The 20,238-nt window shown below is 44.4% G+C and overlaps 1 protein-coding gene and 1 long non-coding RNA gene across 6 annotated transcripts in view; both read left to right on the forward strand.

The window, feature by feature from the left end:
• The window catches only part of LOC142070758 (uncharacterized), a 30,590-nt gene extending 25,828 nt beyond the window's left edge, over nt 1–4,762 (forward strand). The window contains exon 3 of the long non-coding RNA XR_012666707.1: nt 4,491–4,762. This is a non-coding gene — a long non-coding RNA (uncharacterized LOC142070758). The remainder of the gene's footprint in view (nt 1–4,490) is intronic.
• Nucleotides 4,763–11,384: 6,622 nt separating this feature from the next.
• The window catches only part of NSMAF (neutral sphingomyelinase activation associated factor), a 56,264-nt gene continuing 47,410 nt past the window's right edge, over nt 11,385–20,238 (forward strand). For 2 of the 5 annotated variants that reach the window (XR_007355325.2, XM_048840745.2), the window contains exon 1: nt 11,416–11,661. Coding sequence is in view for 4 of the 5 variants with exons in the window: in XM_048840745.2 (XP_048696702.1) it covers nt 11,609–11,661 (53 nt within the window). In the remaining variant the exon portion in view is untranslated. Of the gene's footprint in view, nt 11,662–20,238 lie in introns of all 5 variants that reach the window. The other 3 variants (XM_048840744.2, XM_075125197.1, XM_048840743.2) reach the window with 3 other exon arrangements.

Consider the following 20,238-nt stretch of genomic DNA (forward strand, 5'->3'; position numbering starts at 1 on the left):
CCTCTCATCCTTTAGCACAGTGGTGCCCAAACTGTGGGGCGTGGAGGAACGTCCTGGGGGGCACAGTGGGGCCGGGGCCAGCCCCCACAAGGGGGTGGGGAGGGAGTATGACCTAGCCCCACTCTGCCTCCAGCTCTGCTCTGCTCTGGCTCCGCCTCCAGCCCTCAGCTGCAGCTATGGCTCTGGTTCTGCTCCCGGCCTCTGTGTCCGGCCAGAACTCTGCTCCTGGCCTGCAAGAGGTGGGGCATGGACACATTCTATTACTGGTGAGGGAGGGCACGAGAGGAAAAGTTTGGGAGCTACTGCTCTAGCACCAGCTTCTCTTAGCAGTTAGGGTGGTAGTGAACTCAGAGGAGAAGTCTCCAATTAATAAATGGGTTAACATATCATAGGATGTTTGTCCATGGAAAAACTTAGAAGCATTACAAAAGATTCTTAGGTGAGATTTTTGAAAGGGCTCAGTTAAATCCTGACTAAGCAAATCAGATGGCTTATCCTACAGGGGAATGCAACAGGCAAATTCTTTGTTACTTCTTTTGAACTTTTGGAAATCATTCAGCTGCTATGGTGACAGATACAGATAGAAAGAAAAAGAGAGATAAATCTGAGAGCTTTAAATTCCTTGCACCATTTTGTTTGGTCTGAACAGGTCAGGCTCTCATCTATTGATATTCTAGTTCTAGTGTATTGTCTCATCATTATCATCCCTACTTATTTTCGTATATATTATGGGAGTGCTCAAAGGTCCTACTGGGGCCGAAAGGCTCAAACTGGGGCCTTATTGTGCTGGGAGCTGTGTAAACATATATGAAAAGAGAAATCCTGTCCCAAAAAGCGAATGTTCCTGTACTGCCAGACAAATCATAATGTGATCATGTAATAATTCACCTATCCCATTCAGAGAGCTAAAACCTTCGGACAACTAAAACATTACAAGCAAAAACATCTCTGGCACATCTTCACTGAAATTAACAGAGTTACATCAGGGATGAATTTAGCGGTCAGTCTTTAGGGGCTAGAAAAGGTGTCCTAAACCCGAATACCTCCCCCAGTTTTATCCCTGACTGGCAGTAGACAAAGTATAATTCAGAGCAGCATATGAGGTTAGCCTAAGCCTAACTATTCCAAATTGCGCTGACTGCAGCAGTCCCAAATAGATTGCTGCACTGGCTGAGAACTGAGTGGACACTATGTACTCTGCCCCTGAAAAACCCTCTGTATGGTGGGATTGACTGAATGGCGTACAGCCAGCTATGCCTGCTTTACATAGCTACTTTATACTCCCTGACCAGAACAAAGTGACATTGTCATAAATGTAAAGGGAAGGGTAAACCCCTTTGAAATCCCTCCTGGCCAGGGGAAAACTCCTCTCATCTGTAAAGGGTTAAGAAGCTAAAGGTAACCTCACTGGCACCTGACCAAAATGACCAATGAGGAGACAAGATACTTTCAAAAGCTGGGAGGAGGGAGAGAAACAAAGGGTCTCTGTCTGTCTATATGCTGTTTCTGCCGGGGTAGACCAGGAATGGAGTCTTAGAACTTTTAGTAAGTAATCTAGCTAGGTATGTGTTAGATTATGATTTCTTTAAATGGCTGAGAAAAGAATTGTGCTGAATAGAATAACTATTTCTGTCTGTGTATCTTTTTTGTAACTTAAGGTTTCGACTAGAGGGGTTCTCTATGTTTTGAATCTAATTACCCTGTAAGGTATCTACCATCCTGATTTTACAGAGGTGATTTCTTTACTTCTATTTCTATTAAAAGTCTTCTTGTAAGAAAACTGAATGCTTTTTCATTGTTCTTAAGATCCAAGGGTCTGGGTCTGTAGTCACCTAGGCAAATTGGTGAGGCTTTTTACCAAACCTTGTCCAGGAAGTGGGGTGCAAGGTTTTGGGAAGTATTTTGGGGGGAAAGACGTTTCCAAACAGCTCTTCCCCAGTAACCAGTATTTGTTTGGTGGTGGTAGCGGCCAATCCAAGGACAAAGGGTGGAATATTTTGTACCTTGGGGAAGTTTTGACCTAAGCTGGTAAAGATAAGCTTAAGAGGTTTTTCATGCAGGTCCCCACATCTGTACCCTAGAGCTCAGAGTGGTGGAGGAACCTTGACAGACATGGAGCTGAGAACCTGACTCTCAGTTTCTGTATACATTAACATGCTAGTGAAGAAGAGCTTCTAGTTATGCTAAGGAAGGAGTAGAGCATTCTAGAGTTTATTTATTGATTGCTGAATGCTTCTCTGTATAATAAAATCAATATAACTTCATGACCAAATCCTACTCACTTTAAACATGTGAATAGTCAGAGTGAATAAGGTGAATTGGATTTGACCCTTATTTTGTACAGAATCTTTCACCCCAACTGTTCCCTAAAATACTTGTACAGAATTATCTCCTCCTGTACTATTTTTGGGGTTGTCAGCAGTGTTACAATATAAAGGATGTCCCTTTTTTAAATAAAAAATTGCATGCCCCATACTAAATGGGTAGGAGATGCCTTTTATCCCATATTTCCTCTTCTGGCCACTCCTTCCCTTTTTGTAGGCACATCTACACATGCTGAAGAATAAAGCAGGAAGAGTTCATTGGGTGTTTTTTCCCTCTGTACTAAGTTCTGATTGGTTGCTCTATCCCCTAGGAGGTGGGGCTATTGGGGATGCAGCCAATCAAGAGGGTCCTCCCTACAGCTAACAGAGCCAGCCCCTGCAGGGTAGCTAGGCTTGGCTGAGTCAGAAGTCAGCGGTGGAACGGGGGGTTGGCTGGGGAGCTGGGAGAAGGACCAGAGCTGTTGCACAGCCAGAAGGAACAACAGCTGGCTGGGCAGGTTTCTGCATCTTGGTGTCAGGCAAAAGCTAAGAACCCCTAACCTCATTCTCCCTCTGCACCTTGCAACAAAGCCTCTCCCATTACGGGGTCTGTCATAACCCCAGATGAAGTAAAGCCCCTGTCTTCAGTATTCTCCTTCAGTACTTCACTCACTACTCCTCCTGTCCAACAACCCTAAATGCCAGCATTCAGTTGGAATGCCTGCATTGTAAACGTCCTGGTGGGTGTTTTGCCCCATCTACCAGGTAAATAAGGCCTTATTTACACTCAAACAGTTACATTGGTTTAAATAAAATAGATTTTAAAATCAATTTAATCAAAGTGGTGCACATTTAAATTGGCTTGCAACTGACTTATATACATTTAGCAGAATTAAATATAGGGTGACCATATTTACCAAAGGGAAAACGGGACACCATGTGGGGCTGGCCTGAGCTTCTCGCCCGAGCCCTGCCTCCCTCATGTGCAGAGCTCTCAACCGAGCCCAGCTGTCTCCCCATGTGGGACTGGCATCGCCGCTCACCCAAGCCCTGCCTGCCCCCTCTACCTGGCTAGTGTTGCTGCTCACACGAACCCTGCCTGCCCCCCGCACATCAGTTGGCAAGAGCAAATGAGATAAATGCCCACTTTTGCTAAAAACGTCAGGACGGCCAGGGCAGGGCTTAAAAAAGGGACTGTCCCGTCCAAAACGGGACATATGGTCACCCTAACTAAGTAGATATAAGTCAGTTGTAAACTGATAATTAAGTTTATTTACATCAAGGTTTTCAATGGTTTAACTAAATCAAATTAAAAACTGATTTTAGTTAAACTAATGCAACTTCTGTGTGTAGGCAAGGTTGTAGGCATTCCTCTGTGCAAGACAACAGATAGCACAAATTTTTGTTCCTCAGACACAGTGGGCCAAACTCATCCATTATTATTATTTATTATTATTGTGGTAGTGTGCAGAGGCATCAGTCAGAGATTGAGCCCCATTGTGGTAGGAACAGTACACATACATAATGAAAAGATGACGCCTGCCCCAAAGAGCTTACAATTGGAACTTGCATTACAGAATTTAGCCCAAAGAAAGCTATTTTTTAAAAGAGCAAAAATATTAACTCAGATCTTCTCAACACAAAGTGCTAATCCCATTAATGTATCAGTTAGTTGCAAAATGTGAGAGAATTATAAGAGCTCATTTGAAAATGTCAATTTCAAAATTTCAGTGAAAAATGGTGTGACGTTATCTGATTAAAATATGACCGTATAGATCATTGTTGCAACAAATCTTGTACAAAGGTTGTCAAGTAAGGTGTCTATGGAAAGGATATAATTTGGTGAATATGATTATGCTACTTGTATGCATGTATGATTTTTGTATTTGAAGTTATGAGTATTGGCTCTATACCTGAATTTCAAATGTTTGCTCCTGGGGTAATGCCCACAAGGTATTTAGCCTGCACATCTTGGAGGGACTATTCGGATTAAGTGGCCAATCAAGGAACACTTAACTGACAATGGACCATGGGAGATGCCCATCTACACTGAATGGACTGTCCCGTAATTGTTCTATCTGGGGTATAGGTAATGATTTCCTGCTGTGACTAAGCAAAATTTATGCCTGGACATGTGACTTGCCCATGTGACTCCAAACACCATCTTGTTCCTGTAATTTTCCACAGCAAGAACAATGGGATTCCCTCCACATGGCAGAAGATATAAAAGGCCCTGGAAACATCTCCATTTAGCCTCTTTCCTGCTCCAGCCTCTGGACTATGGATTTACACTAATGGGAGCATTCTAACTGATGAATTGAGGACCTTCCAATGATTTCGAAGCAACCAGAGACTTGACTTAAGCCAGCAGTTTGTTCCATCACTGCTACAAGCCTTAACCTAGAACTTTCCAATTATTGTATGTATTTGATTCCTTTAACCAATTTTCACTCTAACCTTTCTTTCTTTCTTTCTTTCTTTCTTTCTTTCTTTCTTTCTTTCTTTCTTTCTTTTTATAAATAAACCTTTAGATTTTTAGATACTAAAGGATTGACAACAGCGTGATCTTTGGGTAAGATCTGAGTTGTATATTGACCTGGGTGTGTGGCTGGTCCTTTGGGATCAGAAGAACCTGTTATTTGATTAAATTGGTTTTAAAGAACCACTCATCTATAAGTCTAGTCTTTTTGGTGGTGACACAAGGACTGGAATGCCTAAGAAAACTGCTGTTCTGACTTCTTGTTAGCCAGTGTGGTGAAACAGATGTTTACTTTTGTTGCTGGTTTGGTATATCTCATGGGAGAATAATTTCCAGTTTTGGGTGTGTCTGCCCTATTTCTCAGCAGTTTGTCCTGAATTTAGGTATTCTCAGTTGTGACCCACAAAGGCACGGTTACAAATGGCAACACATTTCAGTGCAGTTTTTCTTGGAAGGTTATATTTGCTAACCTCTAGTAATAATTAATAGGCCAGAATATCTCCTCCCAACTCCACTGTTATATAATATGCCACTGGTTTCCTCTTGTCCACTGCTGAGTGAATTTGAAACGTCCTCAGCAGTGGCCAAATATTGCTCCCATTAAAGAGCCAATGGAAGTTTTACTGTTGACTTAACTAGAGGCCGATAGGACAACATTAAGCACTTCAGAAAACTTTACTCGTACTAATTTTATAGGCATCCAGTGAGGATCCTAAAATGATCCTTAGCACTGAAAGCTGAACAGGAAAATGCCTTACTTATATCCACTAAATGAGATAACATGTGCTGCATATATATTACCCGAGACACCTCTGCTAATAAAATACTAACCACCCCTGAAACTTGACACCTATACTGACATCCACAGTAATGAATACTATGTGGGTGGGGCGGGGAGTGTTGTGCATATATTCTCCCCTTTCCTGAAAAGATTTATGCACATGCTTAACTTTATGCTTTTAGGTAATGCTGATCAGAAATTTTATGACTAAACTTAGCTTAGTAGAAAAATGCCAATTTGATAGAACTAGTGCTTAATGTCTGGAGGACTGAGGTAGGTTGTGGAGGGTCACAGATCTCAGATTTTTTTTTTTTTAAGTTTTAGGAGATCACTACAGGGTTAAAAGATTCTACTAGAGCTGTGACCTACCCAGCCCCTGGGCTCTGCTCCACTGCCACATGGGCAGGTACTGCCCACTCATTGGCCCATCCATCATGTATACAGGGGTCTGAATCCCTGGGGGAGTAGAGCTGAGCCCAGGCTGTGAGCAGCAGGAACCAAGGGAGCAGTAGTTGTAACTTGGCTGGAAAACATTGCAAAGATTTTGGGTGAGCTAAACTTCATTAGACAGGAGAGCATTTTGTTAATTAGTCTAAGCGCTAGAATGTGTGTTAGGATTTTATTTTACATGTAACCATTTGTTTTCAATATTTTTACTTGCTACTTCTTAAATCTTTGTTTACTTTGTTAAATACATTTTTACTTGTTTTCACTATAAACATATCTATGTGCTGTTTGTTAAAGGGGGTGGTGATCTGAGGTAAAACTGACAAGCAGATGTGTACTGATTCTTTGTGAGCAGCAAATCTGTGATTTCTTTGAGTGTCCAGTGGACCAGGGGCTGGACACTCTAGGAGGACACTCTGAGGTCATGGGGCTTGGAGTGTGCCTAATGCTGATTGTAGAGAGTGGATCCTGCACAGTCCTAGAGGGGAGTGCTTGTGTTGTCAGTGGCTGGTGGAGTGGAGGAGCTGACCTGCGGTGGGCTTCCTCACACTAAGGGCAGGTGGTAGCAAGGTGCCTCACAACCCTAGGTACTGTCACACCCAGCCTCAGAGACTCCCACCCTCATGAATGGAGACTGCACCCCCATGAATGGAGAAAACCCCAAACCCACTGATTGTCACTTTACCCCAATTCCCAGAGAGCCCTCCAACCTCACAGAATATCACTGCACCCCATTCGCCCATTCCCAGAAAGACCTCCACCAATCTATCACTTCACCCATTAGCCCCAGAGAGATACCACTGAATATCACTGCACCCCTAGGCCCCTCTCCCTAGAGAGGCTCCCCAAAACTCACTGAATCTCACTGCAGCCTGAGCCCCCTATCACCAGGGAGACCTCAGCCACATTAAATTTCACTGCACCCTCCAGACCCACCATCTCCCAAACTTCCAGGATTGTATTTTATTTTAATAAGTTGTATGAATCCCATTGCAACATTTAAAAAACAGTAACTATAAATAACCATAAATAGCTTAATGAGCTACAATTGCATGCAAGTATGTAATATATGTATAAAAGAATTTGTGAATTGTCTGTACCAAGTGCATGAAAATTGACCTCAGATGGGTTATGACAGACCCATACACACACTATTTTTAGACTGGGTACAGAAAAATGTTTCAATGAATTTATTATAGATTACATGAAACACAGGAAGGTTTCTGCGGAAAAGGACCTAGGGGTGACAGTGGACGAGAAGCTGGATATGAGTCAGCAGTGTGCCCTTGTTGCCAAGAAGGCCAATGGCATTTTGGGATGTATAAGTAGGGGCATAGCGAGCAGATCGAGGGACGTGATCGTCCCCCTCTATTCGTCATTGGTGAGGCCTCATCTGGAGTACTGTGTCCAGTTTTGGGCCCCACACTACAAGAAGGATGTGGATAAATTGGAAAGAGTCCAGCAAAGGGCAACAAAAATGATTAGGGGTCTGGAACACATGACTTATGAGGAGAGGCTGAGGGAACTGGGATTGTTTAGTCTGCGGAAGAGAAGAATGAGGGGGGATTTGATAGCTGCTTTCAACTACCTGAGAGGTGGTTCCAGAGAGGATGGTTCTAGACTATTCTCAGTGGTGGAAGAGGACAGGACAAGGAGTAATGGTCTCAAGTTGCAGTGGGGGCGGTTTAGGTTGGATATTAGGAAAAACTTTTTCACTAGGAGAGTGGTGAAACACTGGAATGCGTTGCCTAGGGAGGTGGTGGAATCTCCTTCCTTAGAAGTTTTTAAGGTCAGGCTTGACAAAGCCCTGGCTGGGATGATTTAATTGGGGATGGGTCCTGCTTTTGAGCAGGGGGTTGGACTAGATGACCTCCTGAGGTCCCTTCCAACCCTGATATTCTATGATTCTATGATTCCACCTCTCTCCCTTCTAGCTCCAGGAAATGGAGAAGCACAGAGCTGGTGCTCTGCCTCTCTGTCTGCCCCCTGTCTCCATGGGACAGAGCATCACAGTGCTCTGCCTTCCTACCTAGCTCTGGGAAACAGAGAAGCTCTGGCAAATAAAGAGACACGGTATCTGGCCACTCTCTCTCCCCACTAGGTTGAAGGGGTGGAGAGGCAGAGTATTCCGCCATCCTGCCTAGCTCTGGGTGATGGACTCCAAGAACTGGATGGTTGGTTGGGAGACAGAGCTCCCAAGCTCTCTGCACCTCTCTCCAGCAGCCAGATGGAAGGCACTTGTAAAACTGACAAGAGCCTTCCCTGAAGGCAGCTGGGAAGCAGAAAATTTTCATTTGGGGTCTCCTGAACTGAATTAGTCTTTAAAATCTTTTCTCAAACAAATTTTGTGTTTTTGATGTTTCTTCCTGCTTCAGGATGAAACTTTTTCTTAAAAACACATAGTATTTTGTGAAAGGGATTCCCTTTTTTCAGCCAGTTGTACTTGTAAGTATGCCTTGACTGACTGGGACTACTCGTTAAGTGGGCACTATTGGAATACAAATAATAAACTGATTATGGGAGTATGGTCTAATGATTAGGGCCCTAGCCTGTGGCTTCAGAGAGGTGGGTTCAATTTCCCTGTACTGCTATGGACTTCCTAGATGACTTTGGGCAAGTCTCTTAGGTGTTCTGTGCCTCCATTTCCCATCTCTAAAAATGGGGATAACACAGGGATGATGTGAAGCTAAATATAGTGAAGGTTGTGATGTGCTCAGACACTGTGGTGATGGGGGCTATTTGAACTAAAAATAGTTAGGGGTAAAAACACTTGGAAGTTTGGATGTTTGTCTACCTTATATGTTAATACTGCATTTGCACTCTTTATTTTAATAAATCAGGAATTACCTTTTTAATTCAAAACATTTATGGTTATAAGAAAGATAAATTAAAGGTCAGTTAATGAACAAATATCCAAGTGAGTTAATTGGCAAGATAGGGCTACTTCTATTCTAACCCTTGGCTTTTTCAAAATCACCTTTCCTAAAAGATCCTAAGTTGTTGGGTCAAATACTTCCTGGGTGTAACTCCATGGCCATGGATTTACAATCCGTGATTAATCTGATCTAGGGCTTTCGATTAATCGCAGTTAACTCTCGTGATTAACTCAAAAAATTAATCGTGATTAAAAAAATTAATTGTGATTAATCACAGTTTTAATCACACTGCTAAACAACAGAATACCAATTGAAATTTATTAAATATTTTGGGTGTTTTTCTACATTTTCATATATATTGTATTCTGTGTTGTAATTGAAATCAAAGTGTATATTATTTTTTATTATAAATATTTGCACTGTAAAAATGATAAAAGAAATAGTATTTTTCAATTCACCTCATACAAGTACTGTAGTGCAATCTCTTTGTTGTGAAAGTGCAACTTACAACTGCAGATTTTATTTTGTTACATAACTGCACTCAAAAACAAAACAATGTAAAACTGCAGAGCCTACAAGTCCACTCAGTCCTACTTTTTGTTCAGCCTATCGCTAAGACAAACAAGTTTGGTTACATTTACAGGAGATAATGCTGCCTGCTTCTTATTTACAATGTCACAAGAAAGTGAGAACAAGGCATTTGCATGGCACTTTTGTAGCTGGCATTATAAGGTATTTACGTGCCAGATATGCGAAACATTCATATGCCCCTTCATGCTTCAGTCACTATTCCAGAGGACATGCTTCCATGCTGATGAAACTCATTAAAAAAATAATGCATTAATTAAATGTGTGACTGAACTCCTTGTGGGAGAACTGTATGTCTCCTGCTCTGTTTTACTCACATTCTGCCATATATTTCATATTATAGCAGTCTTGGATGATGACCCAGCACATGTTGTTCATTTTAAGAACACTTTCACTGCAGATTTCACAAAACACAAAGAAGGTACCAATGTGAGATTTCTAAAGATAGCTACAGCACTTGACCCAGGGTTTAAGAATCTGAAGCGCTTTACAAAATCTGAGAGGGCTGAGGTGTGGCGCATGCTTTCAGAAGTCTTAAAAGAGCAACACTCTGATGCAGAAAATACAGAACCCAAACCACCAAAAAAAGAATATCAACCTTCTGCTGGTGGCATCTGATTCAGGAAATGAAAATGAACATGCGGCAGTCTGCACTGCTTTGGATTGTTATCAAGCAGAACCCATCATCAGCATGGACGCATATCCCCTGGAATGGTGGTTGAAGCATGAAGGGACATATGAATCTTTAGCGCATCTGGCACATAAATATCTTGCGACGCCAGCTACCACAATGCCATGAGAAGGCATTGTATATTGCTAATGCTTTCATATGCATTGGAAAGGAGTTCAGGACGGGCAGAAAGAGTGTGGAGTGAAAGATTCCTTTGCAGGTTGCGAGAGGCCGAAGGGGGAGGAAGGGAGAAAGGAGCGGGTTAACTTGACACTCCAGCTAGGTCCGAAGATAAGAAGCTGACTCCAGCCCAAGTTTACTGCACACAACAGATTCTCTGCTACCTGCCAAGAAAGACGGGAGCCTAGATTCCAACCCCGACCAGCCACGAGAAAGGAGAATTGCTGAACAGAACTGCAGGGGCTGCAAAAATGAGTGAGACTGTGAAGGTCAGCGAGTGGGAAAACAACAGTCTCGCGTCCCTAAAGGTGTATATTAGGACAGCTGAGGAAGCCGCAGAAAGCCACTGTGGACCGGTACAAAGAGCACGGGGGACAGAGGTACCTGAACGAAACACCTCAGGGCTTAAAAATCCTCTCAAAAGCTAAAGCAGGTCGGAGATCAACAGCAGACCCTGGACGGCCTGTGCACAGGACCGAACTCTTGTCCACCTTTCCCCCTCTTCTTCTTACGTTACTCCCAGGCTTGGCCGGCCTTGGGTTGTGCGTGTGAGTATGAAAGCGGATGGGGGCTCAAACACTAATGCTTTCTTCCTTCCTTTGAGTGAGGTGGGGAGAACCCAGCACTCACCTGTTATTTTATTAATAAAGCTTCAAACTTAATCACTTGGTGTGCTCCTTCATCTCCTCCCCTAAAGATCCTGTGGCCTCAGCCTGATCACCTGACGCCCCAGACAGATCGGTAACCTAAATCTGTCAGATTTCAGAGCAGCAGCGGTGTTAGTCTGTATCCTTGACAAGAAAAGGAAGACTTGTGGCACCTTAGAGAGAACAAATTTAAATCTGACGTACAGTCAGGTCCTTGGCCCCTGCCCGGCTGGGTGGCCCTGGGCGAATCCCGGCCCGGCTCTGCGGCTCGGTTATGGGGAGGGGGGCTAGTGACGATGCCCGGCTTTGGATCCGGCTCTGCATGACTGACAAGGGCTGCGAGTCCCGCTCGGGCCCGCCCACTGGGTAGCCACTGCCGGGCCTCGTTAATAACCAATAGCAGCAGCGGCCGCGGCTTGGTGGGAGTGTCCCCGCCCGGGGCCGGCAGCAGCACGGCTCTGGCACATCCCCCTGCAGCCGCCACCGCCAAGCGCCGTGTGGAGCGAGCCCGGCCCGGGCCTGGCCAGCGGGGTCCGCAGCCGCCCGCGCGGGCGCCCCGGGCAGTGAGCGGGAGGCCGGCCGGCCCGCCCGCCGGCCCCGCGCTCTCCGTGCCCCGGCGGGGCCTGCAGGCGGCCCCATGGCTTTCACCCGGAAGAGGCGGCAGGAGCAGCAGCTCTACTCCAAGGAGAGGTGGGGACTCCGCCGCGGGCTCGGCTGGGCCGGGCAGCCTGGCAGGGGCGGCCCCTCCCGGGCCGGGCAGCCTGGGGGCAGGCTTCGGCTTGGCCTCTTGCGGCAGGGGGGCCCACAGACACCTCTCCCCCCAGCAGAGAGGAAGGGCCAATTTGGGCAGCGCTGCCCCTGCCCTCCAAGAGGAGGGGGTCAGATTTGGGCAGCACTGACAGTTCCCGTTTCCTTTCACAGTGGGGGTGTCTCGTACGGGGCTGTGCATAGTGTAGACTCTGTCACACACACACACTTATACCCACGGAGCAAGTGTTCTGGACGTATGGAAGCACAGGATAAAGATCTGTTTCAGAGTAGCAGCCCTGTTAGTCTGTATTGGCAAAAAGAACAGGAGTACTTGTGGCACCTTGGAGACTAACAAATTTATTTGAGCATGAGCCTTCGTGAGCAGTTCAGGAGGTGCCACAAGTACTCCTTTTCTTTTTGAGGATAAAGATCTGTTTATTGTTACATTTGGGGCATGGGGTTGGGAAGATGACATGAACACTACTCTGAGCACTTCTGGTTAATGGAGAAGACTCCAGTCACACACATTGGGTCAGGCCTAACTCTTCATTGATGCATTGTACTCTTCATCCTCGGCAAGGAAACCACAGAACGATGAGACAAACTGAATGGCTAATTGACCAATGGCTAATAGAAAAGGGGAGCCGGGGTGAAATTAGTAAAGCATTCTACATATACATTAAATACAAATGTCCATTGGATTACTTTTATATTATTGAATATTCTGTTTACTTATAATAAAAAATACCACTTTTATGCTACTCTGATGCTTTTGGGGTAGTGTTGGGCACTGCCATAGGAGAAGGGTGTGATTCTTAGGAATATACAGCCTTGAGGGTGAGATGTATAAAGTAGAGGGGGAAAAAATCTTGTTGGAGGAGGAGGAAAAGAACAATCCTTAAAGCTCTGATGGGGCAAAGAAGTTCTTAGAGGGAAAGAGGATAGGAAAGAAACACTAAATCTGTTCCACCAAATTTCTTGTTTTGTGGAAGAATGGTTTTCTTTTGTTTGAATGGAGAACTTTTAAAATGTAAAAAACATGATGAGATCGGGGTTGGAAAACTTAGTAGTGGCTGATAGAAAAGGTGAAGGACCCATTATCACCTGGGTTTATGGGCAAACTCATGTCTAATTCATTGTTCATTATTTGTGGATTGTCATCACTGCTTCTGAGACGTTTTCTCAGCCATTGAAATCTGATTATTTTTCTCTCAAATTTAATCTCACAATTTTATTGCCTATTGTTTCTAATTTCAGCAATTCAAGAAATACTGATTTCCATCTTTACTAGTATTTATAACCCCTCCCAGTTTAATATCTGTGAATTTCATTTCAAGTGCTTGCTCCTTCCCAATCATTAGTCAAAATCAAAGTTCCCTTGAGCCAGTGGCTCATGGGGTTGACCTGGTTAAGTGACGTCAATTTCATAGCCAACAGTACACAAGGTAATGATGTGGCCAGTGTGTCCTGGTGCCTTTGAGTGCCCTAACCTGCTGGACCAGGTACACATTTTGCAGCTGGGTGAACTGGAGCTGGCCTTTCAGTGTGAAATCGAGTGAGACTTGAACCCACAACCTTCAGAATTGTGATCATGTGATTGTACCTGTAGATTCCTTTGTTTTTATACCCAAATAGATGCTCCCCCTTTAGTATATTGGTTTGTACCCTTTTTATGACAAAGAAGACATGAAAACATTTAAAGCAGGGGTAGTCAGTAGGCAGACCCCAGGCCAAATCCAGACTGCCAGATGCTTTTGAATGAACCCTTTTATTTACGTATTATCATTATTGTTGTTTTTTAAATTATTTTTCTCTGGAGTCTGGACCTTGCCTATACATTGACCAAGCAATTTGGACCTTGACAAAAAATAATTGACTACCCCTCCTTTAAAGTGTTTTTCTGCTCCACATGTTTTTTTTTTTTTTTCAGTAATATAAAGTCTTGACACTCCTGTTTTTCTTAGATGCTTTTTCATCCCTTAATTGAAGGGCTAAGCTGTTGATTCTCTAACACAGAGATTTTCTTCTATTTGCTTGCTGGGTATTTGTTAAAGGGACACAATTTTTGTCCAAATGCCTTTATCTACTAATGTGATCTTGGGTGTTGTAACTATATAACTGAAAGAGATTTGATTTTTTCCCATTTTATTTACTTTGTGCATTTGACAGTTTGTGTATAGTCAGTTTTGCTGGCTTTTTGCACAGCAGCATAGAGAAATATATAAGATGGTAAAAGTAGAAAATTTGACTGAGAGGCTGGCATAGTACCTCAAACAACATTTAACTCTCTTCGTGAAACTGACTAGATTAATTAGTTAATTGTATCCTTTTAAATGACCCACAGAAAAAGTTTTAAATCTCAATAAAAATAATTCCCTTCTCACTTAGTATCTGATTTCATAAGTCTCCTACTCTCCAGTTATCTACAGTTTTCCAGAAAAACAGGACAAGACCAGAATTTCTTGTGGTACATACTGAGCAAATAAAAAAGCAAGACTTCTTTGTATTTCTTAAAAAATGTCAAACACGAAAAAAGGGCACAAAACCCAGTGTCTCTTTTTTTCCTTTGCAGACCATCTTTAATAGGTTTAGAACAGAAATATCCCTTTCAGATGGGTAGACATCAATTCTTATTTCTCTGACACTTTTTTTCTCCCATTTGCTTTGTAAGAAAACTACTTGAGGGGCATGTATTGTGTCCCTTTTAATTGACTTGAATGAAAATCTTCTGTTTTGTAGCTGCTATTTTTGCTGTATGTTTGTTATTTGAAGGAAATAAAATTAGGTTTCTAAAAAGTACACTAATTTTAGTTACAAAATTTACAAGTAAAATGATATGGCTTTATTTCCTGTAAGATCATTGTAGTGTTTATGGATTGAGTTCTCTATGCTGTTGGCTGTTAACGTGAACAGATGGGGGTGGGATTAACTCATTGGTCTGACACCTGGTACAGAGGAACTTATAAACAGATATCTAATGATCTACATCTTGCATGCTACACTGTTTCCTGTTTAGGAAGCTTATCTGTTTCTGCATTAGTGTTCTGTTTGTGTGTAAAATATGGCAGCATACAGGTTCTGCAGGTGGATCCTGAGCAAAACAATTGTTTGGCTTTTTTTTCCCCCTAAGCTAATAACCTTGTCATCCTCTTGGAGCAAAATATCCAAAAACTTACTGAGGGCCGTCATGCTCAAACATCTGTAAATGAGTGCCACTTCTTATTTATGGATACTTTGTTCAGTTAATAGTGTCTAAAATTTTATTATGAGTTTTAGTTTATCAATAACCTGGTGATTCCAGCCATTGCAGATGTTACTCACGTTCTGATGCTGCAAGCAGTTCTATATAGATAACTTCAGTAGGGCTCTGTGCAGGCACAGAGGTCCACCCATGTGGGGCACGTTGCAGAACTGAGGCTTAAAGCTGCACAAGTTGGAAATCCTACTTAAGGTTGCCTCCTCTCAAATAAGTATGTCTTTGAAAGTCTGAGAGTGAGCTAAAGGTGGAAATGGAACTTCTATTTATTTTGTCTTGCTGAAGGCTTTAAAACTCTGTAGTTATCTAAAATCTTCTCTCAGTGAATATAATTGGGCTGATTTGGTAAGCAGACAGCTTAGAGACCCAGTGGGAAGGGAGAGTGGTGAAACTTCAAATTTTCAGGCATCTACTAATCAGATTGATATGAGATGAATTTCTCAGCAGGATCCAGGGAGTACCCTCTCTGCCTAGGCGCTGAGGATGGTAATGATAGAAATGGGCTTCTCACAAGAGATTGACCTTGGTAGCCTCGCTTTCATATCTGTCTCTTTTTAGTAGGTTTGACCAAGGGGTTCCTGAGGTACAGACTCTTAGGGGGAAAAACAGCTTTTCTTAGTGACGACACACTCTAGTAACATTTTTTTTGTGCACAGATAGAGATGAAACCAGAGCGCCGATCATCTCATCAGGGTCTCAATTGCTTGAGGGTGCCTAGCACCCATCAGCCTTTTGCAGGAGCTCAAATGAAAGCATTATTTCAAAAAGAGTTTGGTTCTCCATGTTTGTGCATGTGAAACAGTTCTTAGGCTCATGTGCCTATTTATGTAGCTAATGGATTTCAGATGTGCAGAGAGAGAGGCTAGCTATCTGGAAAACTATCTCCACATCACAAGACCTGAGGGTGTGTTATGGTTAAGGTTGCGAATCTGTCATGGAGGTCACGGATTCCATGACTTTCTGCGATATCCATGAAATTCTGCTGCTGCAGCGGATAGTGTGGCTGACCCCCAGGGCTGTCCGAGCAGGTGGCCATGGGGCCAGCCGCTGCTGGAGTGGCCCCACAGCCAGCTGCACTGTCTGCTGCTGGAGCAGCCGCATCAGCCGCTGCTCGGTGGCCCCGGGCAGCTGGCCCTACGGACCGCCCAAGCAGTGGCCAGTGTCGCTGGTCCTGGGTGCTCCCCAGAGTAGCAGGTCCCATGACAGCTAAGATTTAGTCACATGTGTGTATAGTAAAAGTCATGGACAGGTTCGGCTTTGAATTTTTGTTTGTTGCCCATGACCTGTCAATGATTTTTTCTAAAAATACCCATGACTAAATCTTAGCTTTAGTTATGGTCACTGGATCTGAGCACCACCTCAGTCATTGTAGGTTTGAACCCAAACCAGGGCAGAATCTGAAGTGAAAAAAGCAGACACAATGCTCCAATCCGCCTCTGTCAAAAGTTGGTTCTTATTTTGGGGAAAAGTAATTTGAATACAGCAGAATATTCAAAAGGTGCTGAAACCATTTTTTGAAAAGAAAACAAACTACATAAGCAAATGCTTGCTGGTAGAGGAGATGATTGGGGTGGAAGAGCAGGTGGGACTAGGGGAGAGGAGTGGGGGATGGGAGGGGACAGATGGGGGAGTGGGAAGGAGGACATAGAGATGAGTGACGGGGGGATTGGGGAAGAATAGAGGCAAGTGCCTGCCAGCCCCACATTCCCCTCCCCTGTGTGTGCCATGATCAGGAGGCCCCCAGCACATCTACAGGGCTGTGACCCCCCTACCGTGCCTCCCTCCCATTTGAACCAGCTTTTAGAGGGAGCTTGCCTATCTGAATGAGGAGGTCTGAGTCCCTCTCGCTGTGCTTTCATGTTAACTGCAGTCTGGGGGTTCCTGTCCTTTGGGAGTGTCTGAGCCCTGAGCCATGCCCTCGTGGTGTGCCAGGATCTGGGGGGACTCTGCCCATATATGGGGATGTGACGTCCCTTGGGATGTCCCACTCACTGCCCCACTCTGTGTTCCAGAATCTGGATGCTCCTGCCCATCTGTAGGGGTCTGATCCCACCGTGTGAGCTAGATTTGAGGGAGGGGACTTGCCTCTCTAGGAGTGTCTGGGACCTTCTCCTTACCCCCTCATGTGAACTGGGATCTGGGTTTTATTGTGTCTCTAAGGGGGCCTGAACCCATCTCCCTACCACCTCCTTCCATATAAATTAGGATCTGGGGAAGCCCTGCCAGTGGGTGGGGAATTTAGGACAGGTGTGCTCAGGGTGTTCATGGACAACACACTGGGGTGAGGAACTGAGGATGGGTATGTTTGATCCACCCCAGGACTGGAGAGTTTCTGAGATGTGGCAAGGGAACGCTCACCGACATGAATGGATCAGTTTGTGCATCACAGTGCTATTGTTTCAGGCTGTGTTAATCTCCATTGGGTGTTCTGTTTCAGCTGAGAACAAGGCCATGTCTTTACTACCACTTATGTCAGCAAAACGTATGTCACTCAAGGGTGTGGGAAAAAAACCACCCTCCCGAGCGACTTAAGTTTCACCGGCATAAGTGGTAGTGTGGACAGGGCTGTGTCAGCAGGAGAGCTTCTCCTGCCAAGATAGCGACAGTCGCTCGTGGTGGTGGTTTTATTATGTCGATGGGAGAGCTTTCTCCTGTTGGCATAGGGCGGCTACACAAGCAATCTTACAGCAGCACCGTCTCATGGGTACCACGGTGCCACTGTAAGCTCTCTAGGGTAGACGTGGCCCAACTCATCGAGATGAATGGGCACTTAACACCTCTCCGAGCCCGCTATGCTCCCTCTAATTTCATAAGAATTTATAATGAAGCGTCAGCTCATCTGTAGCTATGGTTGGGATTCTTGCTTAAAGGCTGACTCTTTTGAGGGGGTAGCTACACTTGAAATACTGTAGCCGCACAGCTGTGCCACTGTAGTGCTTCAGGGTAAACATGACCTACACCGATGGGAGGGGTTCTTCTGTTGGCGTAGGTAATCCACCTCCCCAAGAGGCGGTAGCTATGTTGCAAGAGATGGAAGAATTCTTGGGGAATAGAGATCCTGGAAATGGTCTGCAATTCTCTGCCCAAGGCTTCTTGGAAGGGCTGCCTTGTTTCTTTCCCCATGGTCGGACACCTTGCCATGCCACTGGGCAATGATTTCCGGATGCACCATTGCGGCACACAGGCTAGCAGCATATGGACCTGGTCTGCAGCCAGACGCATGCAGGAGCTGTTGCCTTGTAACTTCAGTTACTGTCAGGAGTGATATATCGGGTACAATCACCACCAGCTGTGAAAGACTGAGCTAGTTTTCAGTGCAGTAGCCCTATCCATTTGTACTGATGCCACAGTGCAATCCCTTCCTATTATTCCAACTCACCCGCTTCTTCCCCGGGCCATACTCAGCATGGCTAGGGCTGCCATCATGCTCTGAGTCCCAAGGGGAAGTGAGAATGTTGTGCTTGTAACTTGTGTGGATCAAGAGGAGTAAATGCAGACAGTAGTACCTCTGCCCATTGTTTCATTAGCAGCTGCAAATGTAGCATCACAGCAACCCCCACGGTTGACTGACTCCAAACTGATTCCTGACTGACTGATAGCAATCTGGCATTGCCAGCTTCCTCATGGTGATCACCACTTGCTTCTCCACTGTGAATGCAGCTCTCATTTTGGTGTTGCTGCGCCGGAGGGCTGGGGTGAGCTCCATCCATGGTTCCAGGAAAGTGTCCTTGCCCATCCGAAAGTTCTGCAGTCACTGCTCATCATCCCATACCTGTATAATGATGCGAGCCCACCACTCAGTGCTTGTTTCTTGGGCCCAGAACTGACGGTCCCCCGTGTGCAGCTGCTCTGTGAATCCCAGCAGCAATTTGAATTGTTTCTTTCCATGGCACACAGCAAGGCAAACACCAAGGCATCTTCATCAGATTCGCAGCTCAGGAAATGCTGCAGGGTCAGATGTGTTCATAATGCTCAGCACAATACTGAAAAGCAGTGCAGGATCCATGCTTTCTGACAGAGATGGCGGGCATGCAGGTTACTGGGCCTGTTGAAAAGTGTGGCGAAACCTACATGGAATGATGGGATGGAGAAAACTGCATCATGGGATTCTGAACCTGCCCCCATGAGGTATTGCACACTTTTTCTAAAACACCCTGCAGTATGTGGTGGCGAGTTGCAGAGTGGGCTACCCATGGTGCACTGCTCTCTTTGCTGATGCAAGAGTTGTTACTGTGGATGCGCTCTGCTGATACAAGGAGTGTAGTGTGGACATGCAATAGGGTTGCCAGTTTTGGTTGGATGTATTCCTGGAGAGTTTATCACATGACATAATCTTTAATTAAAGAGTAATCTTTAATTCCTGGAGACTCCAGGAGAATCCTGGAGGGTTGGCAATCTTACGGTGGTTTAATTACAGCGGCAGCTGTATGTTGCCATAATTTACTTCAATTTAACTTTGTAGTGTAAAAAAGCTCTTAGTATTAGGATGTTTGGCTGTTTTCCTCCATAGGTACAGTGGCTTGTGCCAACACTCTTTCCCCCTGCTCTCCCACAATGTTCAATCGATAGCTCAGTGGTTTGAGCATTGGCCTCCTAAACCCAGGGTTGTGAGTTCAATCCTTGAGGGGGCCATTCAGGGATCTGGGGCAAAAACTGGGGATTGGTCCTGCTTTGAGCAGGCGGTTGGACTAGATGATCTCCTGAGGTCCCTTCTAACCCTGATATTCTATGAAAGTGTAGATGATCTGTTGCTCAGGGTCAAGTACTCAAGCAGTTTTCTATACATGTGTCTTAGCATCTCCGCAGGCAAGATTTTTTTTTTTTTAATTTCTTCTTCAGAAATTATATTCCACTTTGTCTCCACATTTATTTTTCTTGTATCTTAGTAAATTAATCCATTAATTTAATTGGCACAGTGTAGAAAACAGAGCTATGAAATGAAAGCTGTTCAAGCAAAACTATATAGGTTGTTCTTGGTTACTACAGAAAGTACCCTTATGTAGGCATTTTAAATTCAGCTGGTACTGTGATATGTACAGTATTAAAAAAGTGCTAAACACTTTCTACACCCACTGACATCAATGGGAGTTGAAATCACTCAGTACCTTGCAGGTTCTAGTCCCTAAATACAGATTATCTTTTATGAATATGTAATCTCTTATACAATAGCAAATGCTTTTCAAGCCTCCAGTTACTAGGTTCATACCCCTCCATTTCCAAGCTGTATTTTAGGTTTCAGCACATCTCATGAAAGTAACTAA

Source organism: Caretta caretta, chromosome 2 (genome assembly GCF_965140235.1).
Source record: "Caretta caretta isolate rCarCar2 chromosome 2, rCarCar1.hap1, whole genome shotgun sequence".
NCBI lineage: Eukaryota > Metazoa > Chordata > Testudines > Cheloniidae > Caretta > Caretta caretta.